A 26,500-nucleotide genomic window follows, 5' to 3' on the forward strand; every position below is an offset into this window, starting at 1 on the left:
CACGTTCAATATGCATTTTTGATCTTCGATCTTCATTGTGATGTCTTCTAAACGTCGTCCCTTACCTCGCTTAACCTCGCCTTGCTTCGTTTTTGAAAGAATATGAGCGCTTTTGGTGATATCGCCTTGGTCCTTGTCCAAAGGACAGGAGCGATGTGAGCTTTTACCTTGATTGGCAATGTTTGGACGTTCAACACTCTTGCGAATTATCTTCAAACGATGCCTTGGACCATATGCTATCTTATGACGTCTTGACTTAGCTTGAACTTGAAGCAAAACGAGGAATCCAAAGCAAATCGCCCTGGTCCCTTGGAGAGGGACAGGAGCGAACTAGGTCCTAGGGTGCAAATCTCTTCATTATAACGACCTTTGAATGTTTGTGCTTGCTAAAAATGCCTTGAAATGTCCCTCGCCACCTTGTCTTGACTTGGATCGACCTTGAACTTGCATAGGAAGTAACATCACCATTGTATCGCCCTGGTCCCTTGGAGAGGGACAGGAGCGCATTTCGCTCTGGACCCTTGGAGAAGGACACGAGCGAAATTTGACTTTTCGCACTCTCGATCAGGGCAATTTTAATGGAATATAACATTTAAGTATAAGTGACATTTACTTTAAGTTATATTCCATATATACTTTCAGGATGTTTGAGAGTGGTTTCAGACCTCCAGGAGTTATATTGCAAAATCTAGTTTTTGGAGGTTTTTTCAGTTTCCAGACTTAGTCAAATTTCAGGGTCAAGACATTCCAGACTTAGCCAAATTTCAGGATCAGGACCTTACTCAAGCCGGACTTGTTATCCTGTTGATCTCCCCGACAGTGCTTCAAGTTATATTCATTTGATAAAATGCACCTCTTTGGACATTTTCACATCGTCCAGACGTTAAAATCTTGCAAGGACAAAGCAAAATTTGATTTGTAGCTCCGGTCCTTTACTGAGGGACAGGAGCGATTTTGCTCCTGGAGGCATTTCTGTGCTCATGAAAATCTTCAATTTATATTCAATGGAAAGATCTCGCCTTTCTCAAGCACTTCCAATTCGTAATTCATCTTGACCCTGCAGGAATAGTAAAATATTTGAAAACGAGCTCCCGTCCTTCACTGAGGGACAGGAGCGATTTTGCTCCTACAGGCCAAAATAACATGATTTTACACATTTTAACACTTCACAAGGCGAAAACAAATCATTTGAGATGCCTAGGATCAAAAATCAAAAACGTCAAAATTTGGTCAAAAATATTCAATTGGACAAAAATTCACATTTCATCTTCAACACTTAGACAAATTTAAGCTCTGCATCAACATTCCAATTGAAAATTAGACCATTCTGGCGAATTCATTGCATTCAAAATTTGCATTCTAGAAAAGGAGATTCAAAAAGCTCCCAAAACCGATTGGATTCAAACCAAAACCCTAAAAAGCAAAGCGAAAACGAGCAAAAAATGAGCAAAAAACATGGGTCCCCATTTGCAATGGGGCGATGTGTGAAAACGTCACAACAAGTTGTTAGATGAATTAAGGGATTGATAGTATAGATTGGTGAAACAATTACTCATACTTTCATTGAATAAATGATTTTTGTTCAATGTGTAAAGTTAGCCTGAGCTTATATTGTGGATGCTTTAACTTCAACTTTGGATAAATATTGTTCATTGGATGGTATTATCCATAGTATGAAAATCTCAACACAACCCTAGAAGATTGCACTTACTTTGTGTAGTTGTCCATAGTGTGGCGAAGTAGACTACTATTATTGGTTTCATGTAATCTTCACCGTCTCTTGAGTTCTTAGGAGTAGCATAGAACTTCTAAACCATTATCCTTTTTATGTTTTTTTGAGGTCCAAAACTGAAAATCCAAAAGAAAAAAAGAGAGCATTTACTGTCAAATTCGTCGAAGTCCTAACTTGTGAATGATATTAGTTAGAGTGTAAGTTCCCCTTGTATTTTAGCATACATAACCAAGGAAGCTATCCAACATAAAGTCGCCCGTTCGCACATATAAACCTTGGAGTCGCCATGTGGTCTTCATGCAATCTTGGCACACGTAGTGATTTTGTTCAAGAAAGGGTAGTGTGTCCTTGACATTTTATTCTAATGATCGGTGAATGATAAAATGTACACCAACACTCCGCCCTTATAATTTCAAATACAATATAATTTTTTAAAATATTTAATATTTTTTAAAACTATTTAATAATTTTGTGGATATATTATGTATATTTTAAAAAGAAAATTATATAAGACAAATTTAATGTCGATTTTTTTTCAATTTTTTTTCTCTTGTCGAACTTCATCCGAATTTTTTTGTTTCTGAACATGAATTTGAATTCAAACCTGGTGATTTAGTGTTGAACAATGTTATCACCTTCCATCCTTTTAAGCTCGAACAATTTCTGCTTTAAACTCATCTTTGCACTCGTTTCTTTTGATCCGAACAAAGCATTCAAACCATCCCACACTTCCTTTGAGGTCTTTGTTAAGTTGATATGGTGGAGGTATGCATCTAACAGTCCAAGACCAATCAAAGTTATTGCTCTTTGATCTTTCACAATCCATTTTGTGCTTCCATCGACATCATTTCGCTTTGTTGGTCCTCCACTTACTACATCCCACAGATCCTTTTCAATGAGGGTCAACTATAATTTGATTTTCCATGTATGAAATTTTGAACCCTCAAATTTTTCTATCAATGTACTATTTTTCTCCATTTAAAGAAATACTATTTAACTCCCCCTTGTAATTTAAATAATATTGAAGGTCTCGGGTTCCACCGATAATGCACCTCAACACTAATACAAATTTGACAAATAGATCCTATTTTTAATACAACCCGACTCAATCACACTTATAGACACTAAAATGATAATAACTAATAATGACAACCTATCATTATGAAACTGCTAAAAGCTTAACTTTAATCGAAAAACCAATGTAGCCAATAATGGTGAATATACCTTTTCAAAAAAGTTTGAGTTGATTTCGTTGCTTTTTTAAGAATGATTGCTTTCACCATTTTTCAGATGCTGCATTAGAAGAAATCAAAACTGCCACAGTTGACTCCTTCATGTCCTTCTTGGTGTTGATGGGGATGCGCTCTGCAATAGGTCGCACCATATCTCTAGCCTACTCCATGCCTCTTTCACCTCATTTCAGAACTTTTTCACTCTCTCGAAACCACATTTTACATTTCACATGCCTATAGCCGACATGTTTAAATCCCACCTTGAATAAAGCACGAGGTAATACAAAGACACGAATAGATGGATTTGGCTTAGATTGACCCCATAGAGGAATTTATCAAGCTCTTCAATAGCGAATTCCCTTTTGCACAATGCTCTAAAAATTTGTGGCCTTCCACACCACCATCTATGCAGTCCTTTCAACAAGGTTGATAAGGGTGCACTGATCTGCTAATCTGGCTCTCATAACAAACTTTAATTGATCAGTTACAAATACCACACTAAGCGGCACAGAATAATGGCACCCAGCTTAGTGGCTAATTGGTAGGAGATGGTCTGACAAATCAGAATGTAAAAGAAACATAGGCACATACATTATCTGAATGCAAGTGAGAGTAGAATGCTGCAGTGGCTTCAAGACAATGTGCAACTCCCTCATGCTTCTTTTGCAATGATATTGTTATTTTCTGTAGACCAAAACAATTTCCATTTATGGTCATAGCGTCTAATCTCAATCAAACAGTAAAGGTCATGTTGCAGCAGAAACTGCATGCGGCTATAGTGTTGCCACTAGTGATGCAATACCTCCATGCTTTGTTTATAAACAGCTCAATGACTACAGATTTATGAGTCTGTGATATAGGCTCGTAAAGAATAGCTATCCCGCACACCAATAATGCAAAGATAAGAACCTTCATAGTTATTTCAGTTTTGACCATGATCAAGGAGATAGAATCGTAAAGACACTAACCAAAGAACCATACACATCTCTTAGGTTTTACCACACTACACACTGAAGTAGTTACAAATACAAAGCCCAAGATTTGTTAATCACTCTGATACGAAATTAGAAATATGGGCAGAGACATACAGGCACTAGAATAATTAAAAAACAAAGTAGTACGTGCTTCTTATTTTTTATTCAAATAAATCACACTTATCTAGGAGTTTAATCTCCTACATTATAGGAAACTCCCAAAATAACTTTCTCAAATATATTGAGTTGTTTTAACAGCTCAACATATTCATAGCTCTAATATATTAACCTACTTAACAAGCTATAACAAACCTATTGATTTTATACATAATGATTATATGCATCCTATGATGCAATATTCCTAACATCTTTGAATGTAATTTGAAAACTACTTTCAAATACTTGGAGTTAAAAGTAAATTGAATAAAAATAAAATAAAATAGAGGGCCCAAAGTAGGCACCTATAAAGGAGAGGTCAAGGCTCACATCAACATATCTATGTTTGTCATTTTATTATTCCTTGCATTTTGGAGATTGAGGCATTCAAGGATGAAATCCTTGGTGTTGGAGATCCAAAGGATTAAAGCCGACTTGGCTTTTTATGATTGGATTTGGGGATAAAATGTTGGATATCGTTTGAGACAATTCTATTGAAGTATTGCATTTGGGCTTATTGATTGTGATTGTTTGTTTCATATTTGCAAGAAAATTGTACCACATCATGAAATGAACATTTTTGGTCAAAATTTCAAGTTTACATGCTACTGCAATGTTGCTACATCTGGGAATGCTCCTTTGAATGCAATCTTGTAGCAACAACAACCTCTTCATCTCTATATGGTGCTACGCTTGATAAATAATCTTTGATCTACGATATTTTGAAACATTGCTAGGAGATGTGAGGTTGTGGTTATTGTTGTCATTTTATGACACCCTTGGTCCATTAGTAAGAACCGATCAGAGATATGTTCCATGGACCGGCGCTGCCCTAGTTGATCAAGGATTAAAGCAGTGGAATCATGGTTTGAAGTGTTGCCTTGTTGGAAGTTCCTAGGTCCTCTTTTTCTGTTCTCCGAAACTCTGGAACCCCGAGGTTCCGAAGTTCTTTGCCTTAGCCGCTTTCTTTCCTGCTCCGGAACTTTGGAACCCCAAGGTTCCGACTTCCTTTCCTTAGCTTTTCTCTAGTTTCTCCGAAACTCCGGAACCTTGAGGTTCCGAAGTTCTTCTCCCTTCCCCTTCCCTTCTTTGGAACTTCGAAAGCCTGAGGTTCCGAAGATCCTTCCCTTGCTGCCTCTCCTTTCTTTTCCCAGAACTCCGGAACCTCGAGGTTCCAAAGTTCCTCTCCTTCTCTCCCTTTCTTTTCTTGTCTCCCGGAACTCCGAAACCCTAAGGTTTTGAAGTTCCTTTGCGCAGTTCCTCGGAACTTCGGAACCCTAAGGTTCCGAAGTTTCTTTCCTTCTCTTCCTCTCTCTATCCCGGAACTCCGAAACCCCGAAGTTCCGAAGTTCTTTCCTTAGCCCCTTTTTCAGTTCTGGAAATTCGGAACCCCGAGGTTCCATATTTCCCTGCTGTGTTTCTTTCCTCTAACCTGGAACTTCGGAACCCCGAGGTTCCGTATTTCCCTGCTGTGTCTCTTTCCTCTTCCTCGGAACTCTGGAACCCTGAGGTTCCGAGGTTCCTTCCTTGTCTTTCCCACTTCGGGAGCCCGAGCTTCCGGAGCCCCCAGACTTCTTTCCGACTGGTGACACTTCCAGATGGCGTGATCAACACTCAAGGTTTTTAATGCTCCGACAGTTTTGGTGACTTGTGCACTTTCTTTTGTGGATTCACAAGGGTGCATTAAATGTTTTTGGCAGGATTTCCATCAAGGGAGGTACGGGGCCATGCTTGGTGACTTATGTCATGTTTGACTTTGGAAGTTTAGTCAATCCACCTTTTCAAGATTTCCCTTTGTGGGTATGGCTAAGTTTCTTGCATGTACAAGTCAAGTGCATGCACTTCCTTGCACTTCCAGACTGACATGCAGGGTTCATGATCACCCTTGTAACCATTTTTTCTATATAAAGGCTGTTAAGCCTCATTGTAAAAGTCTCTCCCTGCTGGCTTGAGCTATTCCATGCTCTCCCACTTCTCTTGTATTTATCTTGCATTTATGCAACTGTAAGTTTGGCCATTGGCCTTATAATTAATTGAAAATCACCATTCTTGCCTTCTTTCAACCTATGTATGTTGTGTATGTTTTCTTACCTTCATCATAGGTGTATGTCTTGTGGCTTTTCTCTCCATATATGTTGTGTTAACTTGTTTTCTGAGTATGACTTGTGGGAATCCTTCTCCCCTCTTGACACTTAGAGAATTCTAACCTCCATACATGCATTGGAGTCACTCATGCAATTGAAGTTTATGCATCTCTTGGGTGTTTCAGTTAATTCTTTGTGTCATCTCGGTGGGGAGAGGAACAATCTCTTCTTCGTGCATCACCTCCTTCTATTTCAAGCATTCTCTCTTCCCCTTACCCCTGCAAGTTGTTAGGATAGGCTTAGGAATTAGTTTTAAAATGTTGAATTGGTTCAACACCTGCACCTTGATAGAGAAGGAAGCCGGCCTTCTCCGGAGATTCAACCCCCCTTGCGCAAGGTCACACACTTCGGGGTTGTTTCCATGTTTCACAAGGTTGCTGAGTTGATGGCTTAGCAAGGGTGCAAGGTTTTGTGATAACAATTATCTTGTTCCAACAGTCAATAATGATCATTTGTATCTTGTTGAAAAATTCTTTTGTGTAGTCATGCTTCTGACTTCTATTATGGTTCTTATTTTTTCAGCCATAAAGTCCATGCCGTCATTAGTTTCACCAAAACATAGGCGATTTATATCAACATACCTAATTATGTTGTTGATGGGTTCAGTGAAGATCAAAACATATTACACATGAGCCTACCACTCATCATTTAGGATAAAAGCTTTGATATTTTGGGTTCTCTCTATTTGATTGGCTCCATACACTCAAAAGAGTCTTGATGACTATTGTGTTTAATGCCTCTTGCACCTTGACAAGTCATCTTTAGATGATTGTGTGTATGCAAATCGAGTTTCAGCTACTTAACATGGTTTACAAAATAAAACACATTAAAATATTAAATTGTAGATGACATGTCACATGTAATAAAATATTTTTAAAAAAAATATACCAAAAAATAAAATTTAAATTACTTTGAACAACTTTCAAGTTGGAGGTGCTAAAGATGGCTTGTTATATAGGATGATTTGTCACAAACATTTGAATCTTTTCAGCCTCCATGTATATTTTGTTGACCCACTCAATCTCTATACCAATATTTTGCAAGCATTCACTATTAAACTAGCTACATTCCAATTATTAGTGTTGTTTGTTATGACTTGGACAATATTTTTGGGTCAGTTATCTCAATGGATTGTATGAAGATATTCCAATGTTGGAATGCTCTTATTTTTTAATATATTCCATTATTTGTTGCTTTAGCAACTTTTTTTCATTTGACCCTACACAAATTGTTATTCCTAAGCTAGTAGTAGTGCACAGGGTTATAATGTTGGCATGCTCTTGTTCTTTAATATATCCCATTATTTGCTGCTTTGGCAACCCTTTTTTTAGGTCTAGACAAGTTCTTATTCCTAAACTTTGTAATAGTGCATAGGTTTTATCATAGTTACGAGACTCAGACTTGCCTCAGACTTGGCAAGCTGATTTTGGACTTGAACTCCGACTTAGCGCAAAAACTTGGCAAATTGAAAAAGCCAAGGAATTCAGAGATTTTTTAGGTTTTAAAACTTGTTTCATGCACCCTTCAATAAATAAGCTTTGAAGACCAAATAATATCGTCAAATAGAAGCTAGTTTGATCACATACACAAGTATACATTGATCATACAAGTATAAATGCAAATTGTAGCTGAAAGAAATAATACACTTAAAATATATACATAATGTCAAAAATATTCAAAACTAACAGAATATGAAATCCATGGCATCAAAACAAATATTAAAACTAAAAATTATAAGACTATGGCTCAAAGGAGGTTGCATTACTCATCCCAACATCAGGCCCTGGTGATTTGTCATTGTTTAGGAGACTGATTGCCAATTGGACTTCTTCTAATGTGATTTCTTTATCCAGTATTTGCTTGTCCCTAGAATTTTTCTAGGGATGAGATTCTTGCATATCTCCCTAGCCTCTTGACACTTACTGTTGTTAGTTTTTAATATTTTATAGTAAACAACCCTTCATAGAATTGTTAAAAAGCATTTTTGATATCATCTTGTTCTAGCATTGTTCTGCCATTATCCCAAGTTTTGTCTATTCTTTCCTTGAATTCTTTCTGTCTTAACATTTTGAAAAGCATTTTTGACCCTTTATCCCCATTTTGCATCCAATTCACTTTGGATCCAACTCTTAGTCCTTGGATTCTACTGGACTATACTCTTCTAAGATCATTTTTTATCATTGTTAATTTATCTGTAATGTCCCCTTTTGAGATTTACAAAATTTTATTCCTGAGACAACAATTCTAACTGAGTTGAGAGTTGTAATATATTGATAAGTATAATTTTATCAAAACTGAATACATTTCATTGTAACATTTAACTGAAAAATTATAAGAATAACTTGGAAGATAGAACTTATCTTGGTGTATATGCAGTTAGAATTATACTAATCTGAATATATGTATATGTGTGACGCATTTGATGTGGTCTGGTCTTGTAAAGATCTTACAGGATTTTTGGTTTGCTTGTCTGATATGATATCCTTTATAGTGGGGATGATCAATGATGGTCTAATCCAAAATGTACCATTGTCGTTTCAAATGTATTGCTTAACACTCATGGGATGATTATATCACTATTCTGATTGAATCTTTTATGTTGAAGCGATCTGGTTATTTGACCAAAAGTGGATACCTTAAGGTGTCATTTCTGAGTTATAGTACGTGTATTTGTGCGTCAAGCCAATGGGTCTGCTCCTTAACTTGATTGCTCCATAACTGATATCAAATAAAAGAAAATACCTCCCTCTATATAGGCGGGGAACAAATCTAATATCAATAGCCATGTCCTTTCAATGGGACTGTTTATCCTTGGCAGTCATGTCCTTCAGTCTTTACAAATCACATCACTTGGAGAGTAAGCCCTTTTAAGTAAACAGATTATGTTAACCTTGGTATTCGCACTTAGTTGATGCTTTATGTATATCCTTGTCATGTCCCCAATTTTTACCCTTCCTTAATGACAACATTTCTAGTAGGGTGGTCAATTATCTGGTTCCCATAGGCCAACAGAGCGTGGAGGGAACCCACTCAGGGGCTTAGAGAGTCATGTATGGGCCTTTCAGGCAGTTTGGAGCAGTTGACATCAGTTTCCTAAAATTTAGGAGGGATCCCTATTTTTTAGGGATTGACTGGGAGGGGTCTAGGGGGCATCCAGAGACCTCTGGGAACGTTTTGGAGACTTTGAGTGCATCTCCTATTTTTTAGGAGGAACTCCCAGTTCACTGAGAGACCTTCCAGAGGTGCACACAACAGAGGAGGACCATTGGGGTTCAGTTTCAGGTTGACAGGGTCAAACTCCTACTTTTTAGGAGCATCCCTAGATTTTAGGGGAAAAGTACTAGTTGGCTTATGTGGCTCAGGCATTATCCACAGTCAGGTGGCTTCAATCGGTTTACAGTTCTGAGTTTATTTGAGCACTTGATGAATAAAATAGGAGAAAATATTTTCTAAGTTGATTAAATAATAAAAAGGTGGTTATATTAATCACTTATCTTATTATATTATTAAATAAAAGCCATAACACCTTTCCTAGGCGTGGCAACTTGGAGGAGTTGGTTTAAGTGATTTTGGCCCCATTCAATGAATAATTGACCCCTCTAGCCAATTGAACTTCTAAAGGGATTGTCTTGCAAATAAAATAATGTTATTTTATTATTAAAAAGGGCAAATGAAACCCTAATTCGAAATTAAGTTTTGGGCTGAAAATAAAAGGTGTTTGGGAGCTCATTTTGCACATCTATGATTGGGAAATTATTATTTTTGAGAGCCATTTGTTATTTGCAGGTCTGCAACATCTATTGCAGGTGTTTGAATTGAATTTGGAGATGGAAACCTTTAGATTTGGGTGAGGACAAAATCCCTCTCATATTTAAGCTACCGATTTTGCCTGGAATGTTCATATTTTGCCAATAAGGGCCAAAAACTAGTATCTGTTAGCAGCTACAGCAGGGTTACAGTTTGATAATCAGATCTGAGCACTTTGGTTGACACTTTCAGCAAGTTATTGTTTATTCATGCCAGCCGTACCTCTCCTAGGTTAGCCGTACCATCCCAATCAGCTTGTGGGATGAAAATAAATTAATAAAGGGAATTTAGCAGTAGCTATTGGTTGGAAAATCATTGTTGGGAGGTCAGTAGGGCAGATCAATGATCTCTTATGTGAATTTATGGCACATTTGAATGATAGCAGAAAATAAGAGGGGAAAATAGGGTCAATTTGGTGATCTCTCCTAGCAAGATTTCAGAATAAGCTTTAGAATTGCCAGCCATCCATTCAATTGTTTTTGATAATTATTGTTTAGAAGAATAAAACTCATTGGAGCTGTTGGTGCACTTTGGAAGCTCCTGTAGCAGTATTTTCCTTCAATAAAGTCAATAAAGAAGCCTTCCAGGCAAGGCATTGGACCCTTGGTAGGTCAATTTGGCATGTTAGAGTTGAAATTCAATTATTCTTTGCATTTGTTATTTGTTGTTAATAAATCAGACATTCGGAAATTTAGTTTCAATAGTTGTCATTTGTCATTGCTTGCATTTCTACATTGCATCATACATTCTATCATCTAAAAACCCCCAAAACGCATTAAAACTCAAAACCTCCTCAAAACCCCAAGCTGCAATACGCTGGTCAGAGATTGAATTTGCAACAAAATAAATCAGAAATTCAGTCATCTCCTAGTCGGCATCTTTCAATCCTTAATGCATCAATCTGAATATTGATTGGTTTTCCATATTAATGGTAACCACTATCTATATACTTCTAAATTATTTATTATATTCTCTTCATTATCATATGCGTTTCTGATCTCTGTTATTAGTAATCACATAGACACTGCTTCAGATTGCTAACCAGATCGTTATCTTGCTGTGCATTGCATCTCTCAAGACTCAGACCATAGCCTAGTCAGTTTGACTCATAACGAAATTGGCTATCTTGAACATATGAATTGTTGTTTAGTCAGCTTGACTAGTGTACGACCTTAATATGTGTCTTTAACATGAAGCTGCATCATTTGCAAACTAATGGATCGTACCATAATTTCTGTGTTTTGTCTTCCACCTTTATCGTGATTGCTATCAATGTTTAGAAACAGTTCTTCCTTAATCAATTACTACTAATATGGTGATAACCGTTTAAACATTTTTAATCACTATCCTCATGGATCCCCTATTAATCACGATATCTCAGAATGCCACTATCTATCAAAATAGAGATTAATTTTGGCAGTAGCTAACACCTGTGCACAAGGACTAATTCATTAATTAGTCTCTTGATTCTTAATAGATATTCGATCTCTCTTTGTATATTTCTTTATTTACGAATTGTCTTATTAACAGCTGATATAGAAGCAATATGTTTGCCTGCCAAGTATGACTACTATCCTTCTTCCACGTAACTCTGATACTTGGCTATTACATATTGTTTTGCTGTTCAATCATATTAGTCAATGTTATACAAATCAACTTCCCTTGGTACAAACTGCTGTCCTTCTTTTAATGTATGTATTAATAATTAATGGTTGCAAAGGCAGACAGATCTGACATGATCTGGTCTGCCACTAACTATGTGTTTGTTAATAGCTTAATCAATAGGATGTAGCCAATAGGAATTACCTTCAGGTATGATAAGTCTTCATTGTTATGCCAATAAGGTATATATTAAATCTTGTTTGTTTATTATTATTAAGATTTTATTTAGTTAACCCTATTCATTTATTTAGTTATATATACATATATATATTTTAATTATATTATTATGTATTATTAAATTCTATTTTAAAGCGGGCATCATCATTTTTGGACCGTTTAGATCCGGACATCACATTATCATTGAGATCCTTGGTTGGGGATTATCTTGTAACTGAGCCTCAACAAGGAAGAGCTCCTCATTGAGTTGATCCTCAATCCTATAATCTTTTTCTTTCTTTTTAACAATAGTCTGGAATGGGGTTTTCCAAGTATTGATGTTTTGTTCCCATCTGTCTACAGCCATCCTATCCTTCATTCCCCATTTTTTTAACTGTTTAATCATGTATATGGCACACTTGCAATCTTCATCTTTTAGCAGATTAGTATTGAGCAAAAAGTTGCAGTCTCTACTCTGCAAGATCCTCATGTCCTCGTTAAATACTTTTTTAGCCTGGATAGGGTGATGGTCAGCAAGAATGTATGGAAGGACTTTAATGCTGCTTCCATGCTCATCTTTACTGAAACTAAACATATCTTTGTTTACATAGAATCTATCAACTTTGCAGTAGATTCTTCTCCTACCCTGCTGAAAGTTACACCATGTGTACTAGATAGTCTTATGCTCTTGTTTCCTTCCTTCTAGTGGGTCTAATAACTTTAGCTTGTCTTTCATCTTTGACCAATAATGCTTCTCATTTCTCTTCCATTCAAACTTGCTACCTCCACTTTTGTCCTCTTGGTGTTCTACCATATTGAAATCCCCACCTACAACCCAATGCACATCAGGGAGGGTAAACATCCACTTCCAAAGTTCTATTCTGGTTTTGTACTCATTTGGAGCATATACAGAACACAAACCCATTTTTAAATTATCTTTTTCAATGATAATTCACACAACTCTATTGCATGGGGGGGATCCATGATCAATGACATAGTTGATCCATTTATTGGACGATAGGATGACTGCTCCACCTTTGTCTTTATTCATGTTTAGTAGTGAATTTTGTGGCATCCTTCCATATAAATTTCAACAACTTTGTGCAGTCTCTTGTTATAGCACTTGCAAGCTTTGCTTCTTGTGGAATATCCAAGGAAGATAGCTTCATCGCTTCTGGAATCAAATTTTCCCAAATCTTTCTCTTCCCTTCTTATGTAGCATTTGCTTTCAAAAACCTCAAAATACTTTACTGATGAAGGCCTTCCTTTCCAAAGTTCATAAGGAATTTTGTTGTTATTTACCCCGATTTGTGCTCGGTTGGAGATGTAAACAGTTGTATGAAATGCTTCTTTCCAAAAGGTATCAGCTATTTTGGATTCATTGAGTATGGTTCTTGCCATACCATGGATGGTTCTATTCTTTCTCTTGTCTACATTTTACTGTGGAGTTCTTGCAGCTGAATATTGTCTTCTTATCCCATGCCATTGACAATATTCTTCAAGCTTATTTGAGGTAAATTATCCTCCTCTATCAGATCTAAGGCACTTGATTTTCAGTCTTGTTTCATTGTCTACTAAGGCTTTGAATGCCTTAAACTTCTCAATTGCTTCAGACTTTTCTTCGAGAAAGGCTACCCATGTCATTCTGGAATAGTCATCAATTAACAATATGAAATAGCACTCACTTTGCAAGCTTTTCGTCCTCGTGGGCCCACACAAATTAAAGCGAACAAGTTCCAGAGGCCTTGATGTAGAATACTCATTCAATTTGAAGCTTATCCTTGTTTGTTTCCCATATTGACATTGTTTGCACATGGTGTTTGAAGGTTTTTCTATTTTCAGCATATCCCTTATGGCTGGCTTTTGCTGATCTTCACAATGTTATCAAAGTTCTGGTGATCCATCCTCTTGTGCCACAACCAACTCTCATCTTCTTGCCCCATGTAGCAATTTTCACTTATGACCTCATTAAGAATATAGAGATTTCCATCTGTTCTATAGGCATCAGCTATTAGTTTTCCATCTTTCAAAATTTTGCACCCTTTGGAATGAAATGTGAAAGTGTGCCCTTGGTCACACATTTGACTCACACTTACGAGATTATGCTTCAATCCTTCAACATATAAGACAACTTTTGTTTTCAGTTCTTCCATTGTACAAACTTAGTGTACCTTTGCCTTTTATGTTTGCCATATCATTTTCTCCAATTTTTACTATTCTTTCATTCACCCTCTTCAATGAGAAAATTTGCTCTTGTCACCATTCATGTGGGTTGAGCATCCACTATCAAGATACCATTGGTTTCTCTCATCTTGAGTGTGTAGTGCAACTTGTACAAGCATAAAACTATCCTTTATCTCTTGTTCCTTCTTTTTCCAAACTTTGTTTGGTTCATCCTTCTTTTTGTCACAAACATCTTTCTTATTTTGTCTTGGTGGCTTAGGAAAGGTACTTTTGTAGAGCTTAGGAATAGTGTTTATGACTTATACACATGGGGAAAGTAGGCAACAACTTTTTTTTCTTCCTTCATTTTTAGGCTTTCAAATTTCCTCTTGTGAGTTTGGAGCTTGGCCTTTTTAACTTTGTGGTCTCCTTCATGAGTCTTTTGAAGATTTTCCCACATTTCTTGTGACGAAGAGCACAACATAACTTACAAATTCTGATTCCATTAGGCCACTTAGAATTGCATTCATAGCTTTTGCGTTGTTCTCGAATGCTCTTTTTCTGGCTTGGTTCGTTGGTGGAGTGTTGTTCTCATTTTTGTTTTAAAAAATGAAGGACTATTACATGAAATTTTTGTGAAAAAATGAAAATTTTACTCTATGGCATGCTTTCCGAGGTAGAATTTCGACTAATCCTTGGACTGGCTTAATCCTCAGTCCATCCTCGAACTGCATTTCAAATTTCGTCGCATTCTGGATTCGTTTGCTATGTCTTTCCTTCAATTTCGGGTTTTTCCTCCTTGACTGCAGGTGGGAAATTTCTCTTGAATTGCAAGTTTTAATGATTTCCATTGTTTTGGCCTTTGTAGGGAAATTTTTGACTAATTACAAGTGCACTTTATTGAAAAATAAAAACTTGTAATTTGCTTTTTATTTCCCTCTTGATGCTTTTTGGCTTTTTCAGTTAAAATAGGGATTTTTTGGTTAAGTTACAAGTAAACTTGTAATTCTCTTCTAAAACCCCTACTTTAATGGTTTTTGCATTTAATAGGGTTTTTAAACCCCTATTACATATGTGCAAGTTATTAAAACTTCTTGTAGGGATTTTATTTTTCCTTTACAAGTTAAATGTAACTTGCACATCTCTCTCTAAAACCTGATTTTGCCTAAAATTGAAATAAAGTAACATTTAAAACTTGTTATATTGCCCAAAAACCCCGATTTTCTCTCTAAAGTGCATTTTGGTGGATTTTAAACTTGTAATTTCATTTTTAAAACCCGATTTTGCCTTATTGATGAAAAAGTGCAATTTTAAACTTGCTATTTCATCCAAAAAACCCAATTTTCTCCAATACATGCAAAATCGAACTCGTTCATCTTTTTCAAAAACCCGACTAGCAAGAAAAACGGATTTGTTGAAAATTTCAAAGAGAATTTCGTGGAGATTTTTTAGGAAGGAGAGGCGTTTGGGATTCCATCCTATTCTCATGCATTTGCAGGCACTTTTCACGCTATTTGGGGTTTACATTTACTGGTTTTTGGTCTAAATCAGCAAACATGTGGTTCCTTGGATCCATGTTTTAGGCTATTTTTTCTCCACAAATCTGCAAACTCCTAAGGAGTTTTTGCCTCTCTTACCTAGGCGTTGAAGTTGGGAGAAGTTTCAGTCATTCTTTGGGCCATTTAAGATGCCTTTGATGCCACGTTTTTTACCACGTGATCCTTCCTAGGCTGCGTTTTGGAAGGTTTTGATGCCATGTTTTCATCTCTTCCTTAGGCGTTTTGCTTTGGGACTCTTAGGCGTGGTTCCTCTTTGGCATTTTGGCCCTCCAAACTTGCATTTGCTGCCACGTTTTTCTACTTATGGTGTTTTGGTAAAAAATGTGGCTAGGGTTTTCAATTGCGGATTGTCTCTATTTAAGAGCTATTCTTCTTTCTTCCAAAGATTGATCATCTTTTGGAGAGGCATTTTCAGATTGAAACGAGGTATGATTTCTTTTCTTTTCTTGTTTCATTTTCTTGTTTTCTTGTTTTCTTATTTTCCTTTCTAGTTGTAAAATTGTAAATATGTTGTTCTTGCCCCAAAAATCGGTTTTGTGAGAGATTTTCCCCCTTCCTAAGCAATTTTGAATTGCATTGATCTTCCCCATTTTTCCTCTTTACTTGTATTCAGGATTTTAAATCCCGATTATAGGTTGGATGAAAATCTTTGTTACTTCCCTTACGGTTAAAAGAATTTAACCATTTATTCTTAAAATTCCAAGTTGCAAAGATGTGAAATACCCATCCTTTCAAAATCGGGTTTTAAGAACCGGATTACATGTTGAAAGTTCTTCCCATTTTCATGAAAATGACTTTCCCGGATTTTCTCATTTTTATCCATTCATGTCACCCATATCCGTACTTTCCATTTTCGTCATTTCCTGTAAGTTTAATTCCCATTTTTCACCCATTTCTCCATTTACCATTTTACAAGTATATTTGCATTCGGGTTTTAAAAATCCGATTGCATGTGCGCTCTTCCAAACTTGTATATTTGCAAAAAATTTCCCCAAGATCTGAAATTGGTCAAAGTCAAGATTCCCCCATTCCCATTTATTTCCCATTTTTCTCTCACAAAAGTCGTGAAGTGCAAGAGTTGAAGTTCTTCCCATTTGAAAAAGGAAAAATGTTAGTTGCAGCTGATTATGATGTTGCCTTAACACTTTTAAGTCTTCATCACAGTATTCTGGGTTGTCCTTCAATGTCAGATTTGCCATCATCCCCAATTCCAAAAAAGATGAAGTATAAATATGACAAGTACCAAAATGAGGTTTCACCTTCTCAAGTCTCTTCTCCTTTGGATCGCATAAGAGATACAGAGATAGGGCATGTGGACATGTCGGAATTTGTCAAGAGGGTAGAGGATCCACAAGATAGCAATATGCAGCGGCTGTTGGACAGCCATATCCATCACGCATCTTCTTTCCCAGTGGCTGCCCTAGAACCTGAATTTGTTCTTGCTTGCGCCCATCACTTTGACAAGGAGACAAGAACCATTAAAAACGATGATGGTGAAGCAATAATCCGCCTTGACGCAGACACAATTGAGAAAGTCTTCAGAATACCTCCTGCACCTGTTTACATGGAAATATCCAAAGATAGTGCAGCTGAGTACTATGTGAAAGGGGAGAAGGACTGCAAACGTCATATCAACAGGTGGATCCATGAGCCACGAGCCGCCTTCTCAAGGTGGGCCAAGTTGTACCGTTGTGACTTCAAGTGGGAGATTGAGGACATAATAACTCTCCTCAGTAGGATAATGGGCCTTGAACATTCTATTGTTTTTGAGCCATGGATGTACTAGTTTATCATGTTCATAAGGCAGTCTCATCACATTTCATGGGGAGAAGTCATCAACGATGCCTTGTGCGAACAACTTGCAGCAGTCCCTTCCACCATGACTTTTTATATGAATTCATACTTAGTATATTTGGCAGCGTCACTCAGACATTTCCTTGGTCTTTCTACCAAGGGTAACCGCTCACTTATACCGGTATGGGAATATTATGATCAGTTTTCTTTGAGACCTAGCAGATTGCATTTCATAAGGGTTCAAGATGCATTCTTCGGCTATTTTATGTGTTAGTTTGACAGAACTCTGAAGAACAAAAGGGTATCTGATGAGGCATGGGAAAGAGTGAATGAGTATGGATGCCTGTTTCTTCAATTCCCGACCTTTACCTATATGAGAATCAGATGCTATAGTGGGCAGCCATACATGCTCCCTAGATACCCAACTGATAAGATCATTCTTATGGAGTTGGGAAGACAGATCATGGCTGTCCACACTCATCAGTCTGTCAGACATAAGGTTGGAATGGGGATTTCCACAACAAACCCATTGAAAATTGACCGCTATTCTTTTGTAACATCTGTTAAAGCCAAGGCCATGGAGACCGAAATGCAGGAGATTAAACTCAAAAGGTTTAAAGCCAGGGCAGGTTTTGACTACTAGGGTATGAAGGAAAAGGTCAAGAAGTCCTTTGTGCACCTGCATCGTATGGAGGATATATGGGTAGATCTCCGAACAGAAGCAGAGGTTCTGAAGATGGATTACTGCAGGCTTACTGTTGAGCAGGCTATTGATTTGAACTTAGTGGATATTGCACAAGGGATGATTGATGATGGGCATGTACTTATCCTGAATACATTTTACGAAGGGTTGAGGAAGCTCCACGTCCTTTAATCCAATGGTCACACAAGGAGTGCACATCCATCCTTGAGAGATTTCAGCCTATCTTGGCTAACACCAACGCTTGGCTGAAAAGTAATGGTGTTAGACTCATTAAAATCAAGGTTGGAAAGGAAGATGATTCTACTGGGCCTCTTGGACGTAAGTCTGAGATTCAGGTTGATAACAAGGAAGGCGCATCATCTTCTGGCACCAGGATCAAATTGCGAGTTAGTCAGGCAGTAGTGCTTCCTCCTGAGGAGGCAACAGTTCGTGGGAAGGAAAAGTCACAGTTCCATGTTCAGGTGATTGATCTTGATAATCTAGAAGAAGGGAAGCAATTTGATGATGCTCCTAAGTCTCCAGCTTCGGATTCGCCTCATGAGATCCCTTCCTTAGTTTCCATTGAGACCCCTTTTTCTCCTCCTAACTTAATGGTGGAGGAGTCTCCTTAGAATGCCATTCCTATTTCAGCATATGAGCCGCCTCCTGATCATCAACAAGAGAGTGTGTTGGAAGTTCCTGAAGATACTCCTGCTTGTATCCAGCTGTCAGAGATTGATACCTCCACTTCTGGTTTTGAACAATTTATGAAGCAATCTTCATGCCCATTGGTTATTGAGCAAGCTGTGGTCGCCATCCAAACAGATATTCCTCCCAGGATGACCACAGTTGTTCAAACAAAAACTGCTTCTCCTTTCCTTGCAGCTGTTACTGAAGGAGAGTTGATGGCTTTACCTCCATGTCTTAGTTCTTTTACTCCAAAAAGGAAAAAGCAAGAAATCTCACTTGATGCCTTTGATTATCAGCAACTTAATCAGTCTAGACCCAAGGTTGCTAAAAAGGCCAAGACTATCTCCAGGGTAACTGTTGACAACAACAAGATGAAGGTAGCTGAAATTGTTGAACCCATTGCAGATAAGCCACTTGAAGAGATGTCAGCTGCTGATTACAAAGTTACAAGGATAGAATTGGGTAAGCAAACGCATGAGGTGATTAAACATGATGCCCAGTAATTTGTAGCCTCATTGGTACAACGGTATGATGAACTTCTAGCAACGAAAGATAAGCTAGAAGAGGAAAACCGGCAACTTGTGGCAGCTATTCATAAAATTACAAAACCTGCTGTTGAAGGGAGTAACCCCACAAGTTCTTCCGGTTCCCAAGAATCAATTCGTGGAGTTGAAAGGGCTGCTTAGAAGGTACAAGCATTGGATTCCTGGGTTGATCAACTTCATGATCTATGTGCACAAGTAATGAAAGACATTTTTCAGATGATGTCTAAGTTGGAAATCGTTGAAGAGAAATTGGATTAGACTTCCAATACTTTCAAAAAGAATCTGGAAAGTGTTGAAGATAGTTTGACAATCCGGCACACCATGTCCCAACAACAGTTGAGTGTTCTACAAGAGCATGCCATCATCTCTTTCAGGGTCATGTACTTGGAATTTGAAGAGCTTCTTGAAAATAAGGCCCTTGTTTTTAAATCCCTCATTGAGGAGATTGGTGATGCAATGAGATTACGGGGTGAAGTTTTCCAAGATATTGTCTCTCATTGTGAAAAGGCCTCTTGTAACATAATAAGTCAGGATGGAGAGCTGATACCAGAAGAAGAAGTTCCTGCAGATTTACAGATGAGGATTCATAATGAATGGAGGAGCGAACAATTCTCAGCTGCTTCAATTCAAATATTGATGAAACACCAAATCTTTTTGCATGAAATTCAGTCCATCTTGGAGAAGAACATCTCCACGCTCCTCCGATGCCATGATACCATTGTGAAGACCATGGTTGTTGCTAAGAACACCCATGAACCAAATCCTGATGAACTACGAATGATCATCCAAAAGTTTGAAGGATTCATGTCTTCACGTGCTACAACTTAAGTGTTTTTCAACACTTAGTTGTATTTTTCCACATTTGTAATCTTTTAGTTGTAGTTTTTCTTTTGACAAGTTACAGGTAAAAGCCTTTTTGTAAAATGCAAGATAAGTCATTACTTGCACTTTTGTAATTACATGTAAGGTAACTACAAGTTGTGTTCAATTAGGACTGTAGTTGGAATAAGTCTTAGTTAGTTATTGAACAAGTCTTGGTGGTTGAGAGAATCTCTCAAGTTAGTTAGGATCCTCCCACCTTTTTCTCAAAGCTCCTCTTCTATAAATACTTGAGGTGTCTATTGTAATTTTTATCTTTTTGGAAAGCAAGCAAAAACTTTGCCAAATTTACAGCAAAGAAGTCTTTGAGCTTTCATGTGTGAATTCAAGAATTGAAAGGAATAGAAGGAAATTGCTCAAGCTTTGAGTTTTTGTGCTACGTACTTGAGTTTGTGTTCTATATTATCTTTCTTGCAAGTGTTTCTTAAAGAGCTTAATCACATTTGATTTGCAGTCTTTGTGCTGCCATTATTTGAGGTTAATATAGATTAAAATAAATATTCTATTGAGAGAAGCTGTAAGTCTTTGTGCTTTTGCTTGTTCTTAAGAGAATTTAGGAGCAGATTTTGTGAGAAATAGCTGTGAGTTTTTGAGCTTATACTACTTCCCATTGTTTTAAGTAGAAAAGAATAAGATATTCCAGTCTTTGAGCTGTTATAATTTGTTCTTGATAGAATTAGTATTGAAAAAGGGTAGATAGGACTTCATATAATCAAGTCTTTGAGCTTGATATTGCTGTCCTATCCCGAAGGAAGTGACGAAAGTCTTTGAGCTTTCAGGAAACTTCATTTCCTTTCTCTCATTTCATTTCGAAAGTTGTTATTGTTGTTTTATATCAAATCTCTTTCACTTTTCTGTGAAGAGAAAAGGATATTGTCTTTTTTGAAAGAAGAAGAAAGATTGCTGTCCCATCCTATTTTATTTTCAAAGTTGTAGTTAGATAGGGGGAGCCTTCCCTTAATTAGGAGAGTTTTACTCACACGCTGTGGTTGAAACCACAATTTTGTATATATCCCCAAGTGTACAAAATTTTCAAGCAACATGGAGTAGATGGTGCTACATAGCTGTCCACAACTGATTGCCATATATCAAATCCACGAGCCATTAAATTGTTGATTACTACCGGACACTGAGAGGGGGGGGGGGGGGGGGGGGGTTGAATCAGCATTCACAAAATATTATCAATTAAAGTGATTCTATCTTCATCATTCATCCATATCAATGAGCTGAAAGTAAATAGCAGTAACATCAAAAGCATCCACACAATAACACCAGATTTTTATGTGGAAAACCCAAACTGGGAAAAACCATAGTGAGAATTAAACTCACAATATATAGTAACAGTTTTACAATAGACAAGGCTTCTTGCCAAAGAGAGCTTACTGCTCTGAACTTGTTGACTGAGATGCACAAAGAGACTCGCTCAGCTAAAGATCACTTTTTCAGGGCAAGATACAAAACTGATCTCATAAAGCAATAGGAATAATAGATTGAACTGTATACAAAAAGCATATGTTAGAGTGCAGATAACAGTTCTTTGAATATACCCATTTGTTTGCTTTGTACACCTCCGAACCTTTTCTCTTACTCACTTTGCATCTACTGGCCACTTATTTCGCTCTATGTATCCATCTCTTATTCACCACTTCATCTTCTTTCATCTCCATATGTAACATAGTCAATCCACTCAATATATATCATTCGGATCCAAAAATAACCAATGCTAGGTTGGCCAAATGAGTATGTAATGTGTTCATAGCATTGACCCAAAACTGTATTATCTAGAAGGTAAAAAGGATGTATACCAAGTCGGCACTCCTTCCAATCAATGTTAAAAACATTTTACACCCAACTGCTTGGACCAAAAATGCATAAACTGGTACAAAAAACTTGTTCTGTACAACACACTGTTTAATCTGGACCAAAAGCAATTTAAGTGGTTCATCCAAGAGAACTATGACATCTGTCTCATCAAAATAGCAACTTATAATCTCTTGAGACATATCCAGTACAAATATTTATTTTGGTGCACAATAAGTTTCTCCAAAGCAACCAACAAAAGTACTTCCAAATTAGGTGAAGAACACCAATCCTATGAAAACATACTGAAACATCATTTCTTATCTTCTCATCAGCACAATGTGAACCTATCGATAATTCTGTATCATAATGTCAAGAGAACAAACATCTAGACCACCAACTGTACATCAACTAAGCCTAGCCAAAATCCAGATCACCAATAACAACCAGGGCAATATGAGATTGACAAAGGTTCGACATCAATGACAACAATGACATCCTTATGTGAAATATAAATAAGTGTGCATCCTTACGCTCCGAAATGCATAGTTGCTTCTGTTGAACAATGTAGCGCAGTTTGAGAAAAACCCTTCTTGGCTCGTCATGTGTGTTCTTGAGATTTTTCCTCAAGTGGATAGGCTTTTTTGAAGGAATCAACTTTGGTATGAATTGAAGAAAGCACACACACAATTATATTCAGAGGGGAGTTGGATCAGTATAAGAATTTTCAATTTAAAACTCTAGCAATCATAAGCAATAATTAAAACATCCACACAAGCAAGATCTAGCAAATTTGAATACAAGACGCAAACACAATTTTACATGGAAACTCTTGTGGGAGAAAACCACGGTAAAATATTGCTTTTTATAGGAAACTTCTTACAACTTCATAGGTATCAACCCATAGGAGACACCAATCTCGTCTATTGAGCACCAACTCAGCAAGAGACTTCAATCTCTTTGAGTAAGAGGCTCCAACCTCTTACTCAACCTTCCCAAAGTAAGGTGATTGTGATATTGTTGGATCTACCCTAGATCCCTTCAAGTTCTTCAACAAAAATCTGCCCTCAATTTGCCTTGAACTGATCTGTAATGACCCTTATATTAGGTTCATTTTATGGATTAGTTTAATCATTTTAGTACTTTATTATTATTAAAAAGATTATTATTATTCCCAAATTAATATTAAAGAGTTATCCACAATTTATTATTAATATTTTATTACTTACAATTAATAAAATTATTCACAATCTATTATTAATATCCTTATTTATTAATGTTGATTATTAATGTCCTTGTTTGTTAATATTATATTTAATATCCTTGTTTAATATAAATATGCATCAATGGTAATTTGCAAACACTGATCTGTATTAAGGAAACTAATATGTATGAAATAGGGAGAGACATGACCCAAAGAACGGCTGTCCAAGGAGTCGTGTCTCGAAAGAAGTCACAGCCAGCCGATGGTTTTAAATACCTTCGACCCTCCCTTCCTCCAACATTACATACACAAACAGGATAGAAGTGAAGGAAATTATGGAAGGAACTCACAGCAGCCATATTGACTGGGAAAACTCTACGGTATGAATGTGTAGATTGGTAATGATTTCATAAGATGCTGTTTAGCATTAATTGGTACAATTCAGTATACTTAAAATAATTAACATTACTAATAAAATCTAATTAATACAATTCAATATTGACACTACTAATAAATTCTAATATTGCTAGTATAATTCAATATTTATACTACTAATATAATTAATATTGTTAATACAATTAACATTAGTACAATTTGATATTATTAACCCAGCATGGAGGATACAAGTGCTGCAATTTGGTATGGATGAATTAAACTTTATCGTAAATGTTTGGTAACTATTAAGTTAACCCAAGAGAAGTCAGTGGAATACTGACTAAATGCAGGACAGAAGTAACAGCATGAAATTACTTATTGTTTCTTTGTTAAATGTTAGGATTATGTAATAAGTTATCGAGAGTGGTTACTCCATTGGCAGTTCAATTGATAAATAATCAAAATAAAGGATAAATTTTTGAAGTGTTGCCTCTTGGTATAGTGTCTTGAACTAATTTGAAGGCTAGCAGTGGTTGCTTTAAAGAATTGTGGTTAGAACAAATCTATATAGTTTTGTAATCTAGTTTTTAGATCCTTACCTAAATTTTTAGAGTTTGACACCTCAACTATGCATTGAATCAACACATTTATGACAGGATACTCATTTTGCCTATAATTCTTTGCAATTAATACTGTCAATACTGACAGAGTCTAGTTTGAAGATCTGGTTATGGTGTTATGGTTAGAATTCTAATATACACAGTTTATTTTACAGTTTGCAGGAGCGGCTCAGTCTCTCGGAGCTGGAGCCATACTTGTTAATCCTTGGAATATCACCGAGGTGGCACTTGCCATTGGCATTGCCTTGAATATGTCAGCAGAGGAACGCGAGGAGAGGCACTGCCATAACTTTGACCATGTTACTACTCACACTGCCCAGGTCTGGGCAGAGACATTTGTCAGGTAAGAGAAATTACAGTTTTAAGGGCTTGTGCTCTTTAATGATCCTATTAGTTGGTTATATTCACGGATTGTAATTTTGTTGGTAATATATTGGAATCCCTTTGATTCATGATAGGTTCTCATATAATGAGAGACACTGGTGGATGGCTTATCTTGGGCAAATGAAATTCTTTCTAAATGTGATGGCATTTTATATGATTGATAGGCTTTAGCAAGCTTTTCTTCCCCCATATTTCACAATGTAGCCCAGGGACATGAATCTAGGTTTTAACTTTTTTTAGCTTATTGCCAGAAACAATTATGTTTTGAGAGCTTAGGGATAGAGATGAAAGGTCCTCTTCCCCATACTCCTCCCCCCCCAAAATGAAGAAAACAGGGATGTTTTCTCAATGAGTTTCCGCATTAAGGAATGCCTAGGGTATGCCCCAGTATCTCGCCATCTTGTCCTACTCACCATCCCTTTTGCGCAGTCTTCCACTCTCCATCCTGCCTTGACTTTAAGCTATTTTCTTTCCCCTCTATCTGTCTTCTCTTCCCAAGCACCCCCAGGGTGATGAAAGGAGGGAGAAGTTCACAACACAAGTGACCTATAATAGAATATGCCTTCTTGCAGACATGTCCTAATTTTGCCTGTTTTTGGCTTTAGAAAAAATGTGAGGAATGGAGATCCGGGTTAAACTAGCTATTCAGCTTGTGTTTGTAGTTACCACATTTCTTATTTTTTGCTCTTGTTCAATGTTTGTTTGATTGCTTGTATATAGAATGCTTTCTGTGTTGGTATTAAATTAATATTTTAAACAAGGGTAACTATAATTGCTGACAATTGTTATTTTTTGTGCATTTGATATGTTGTGGGTTTTTGGTGTAATTAACTGTTTGATTAGGCTATATTTAGTAGTGTTTTAAAAATTCGATATTCATTTTTACATATTAATATATTATTTTAATAGCTGTGCCTTTGCTGTCCCCAAAACTGAAAATCTTTTTGCCATCCCCAAAACCATGTGCCAAATTCCCCCTATCCTGAAAATCAGATTCCTTGAGACAAGTTTTATCTCTTCACAATTCATATTCCATTATGCTGTTCAGGGCCTCACAGTAGGTAATTACAAGTTTCAGATCTTATGAATTTTGAAGAATTCTTTATTATGTTGAAATGCCAGATCTTAAAAATCTGGTAGTTACATTTAGCTGATGGCTTGAATCAAATAATACCATTGCTGGTGACAGTCTATTGTCAGTATGGTTCTTATGCATATCTGGCAAATTATAAGCATACTTGAACTGCATTGTTGCATCCCAGCTCATTTGATTCCGTGGTTTATGAAATTGGTAGTTAGTATACTCATTTTTGAAGTTTATCCATGATAAATATTGTGATTATGCCTCCTTACACTGAAATAAATTGCTAATGTGAGACACCAAGATCTCTTTGTAAGCTTAAGAATCTATTTATTCTGAAATTCTGTAACAAGGCACGATCCCTTTATATATAGTTTTGTGTAGTATCTTATAGGGAAACTCCCTTAAAATGATTAGAGCTGTGCTTAACTATTTCATCCACACTTGAAAATTGGTTTTGGACTCTTTGAACTTTGGATTGCCATATATTCACATTTCTTTTATGGATTTTACTCAGAAGTATCCTGTATCAAATTCTACTTTTCTAGTAACTAAGAACATCCTATGGATTTAGGTGTTGAGTACCAATGCCCAGTTTCCGTTTTGTTAGTATAAGATTCAACTAGTTAACTCTAGTATTTGATTTGCAGTGAATTGAATGATACAATTGTTGAGGCTCAACTAAGGATGCGTCATATTCCACCTCAACTTCCAGTTGAAAATGCTGTTGAAAAGTACGGGCTGTCAAATAATCGTCTACTTATATTGGTAACTCTTTTTCATGCTTTATCATTTCTCATCTCTTTTACTTAAATGTACCATCACTTACTAACTGCCAAATACTAAGTTTAGTTTTGATTT

At 36.7% G+C, this 26,500-nt stretch overlaps 1 protein-coding gene across 2 annotated transcripts in view; it reads left to right on the plus strand.

Moving 5' to 3' along the window:
- Positions 1–26,500, plus strand: part of LOC131068561 (alpha,alpha-trehalose-phosphate synthase [UDP-forming] 1) — a 246,855-nt gene that overhangs the window by 145,357 nt on the left and 74,998 nt on the right. For both annotated transcript variants that reach the window (XR_009112026.2, XM_058003775.2), the window contains exons 9-10: positions 24,330–24,517; positions 26,290–26,407. Coding sequence is in view for 1 of the 2 variants with exons in the window: in XM_058003775.2 (XP_057859758.1) it covers positions 24,330–24,517; positions 26,290–26,407 (306 nt within the window). In the remaining variant the exon portion in view is untranslated. The remainder of the gene's footprint in view (positions 1–24,329; positions 24,518–26,289; positions 26,408–26,500) is intronic.

Source organism: Cryptomeria japonica, chromosome 11 (genome assembly GCF_030272615.1).
Source record: "Cryptomeria japonica chromosome 11, Sugi_1.0, whole genome shotgun sequence".
Lineage (NCBI taxonomy): Eukaryota > Viridiplantae > Streptophyta > Pinopsida > Cupressales > Cupressaceae > Cryptomeria > Cryptomeria japonica.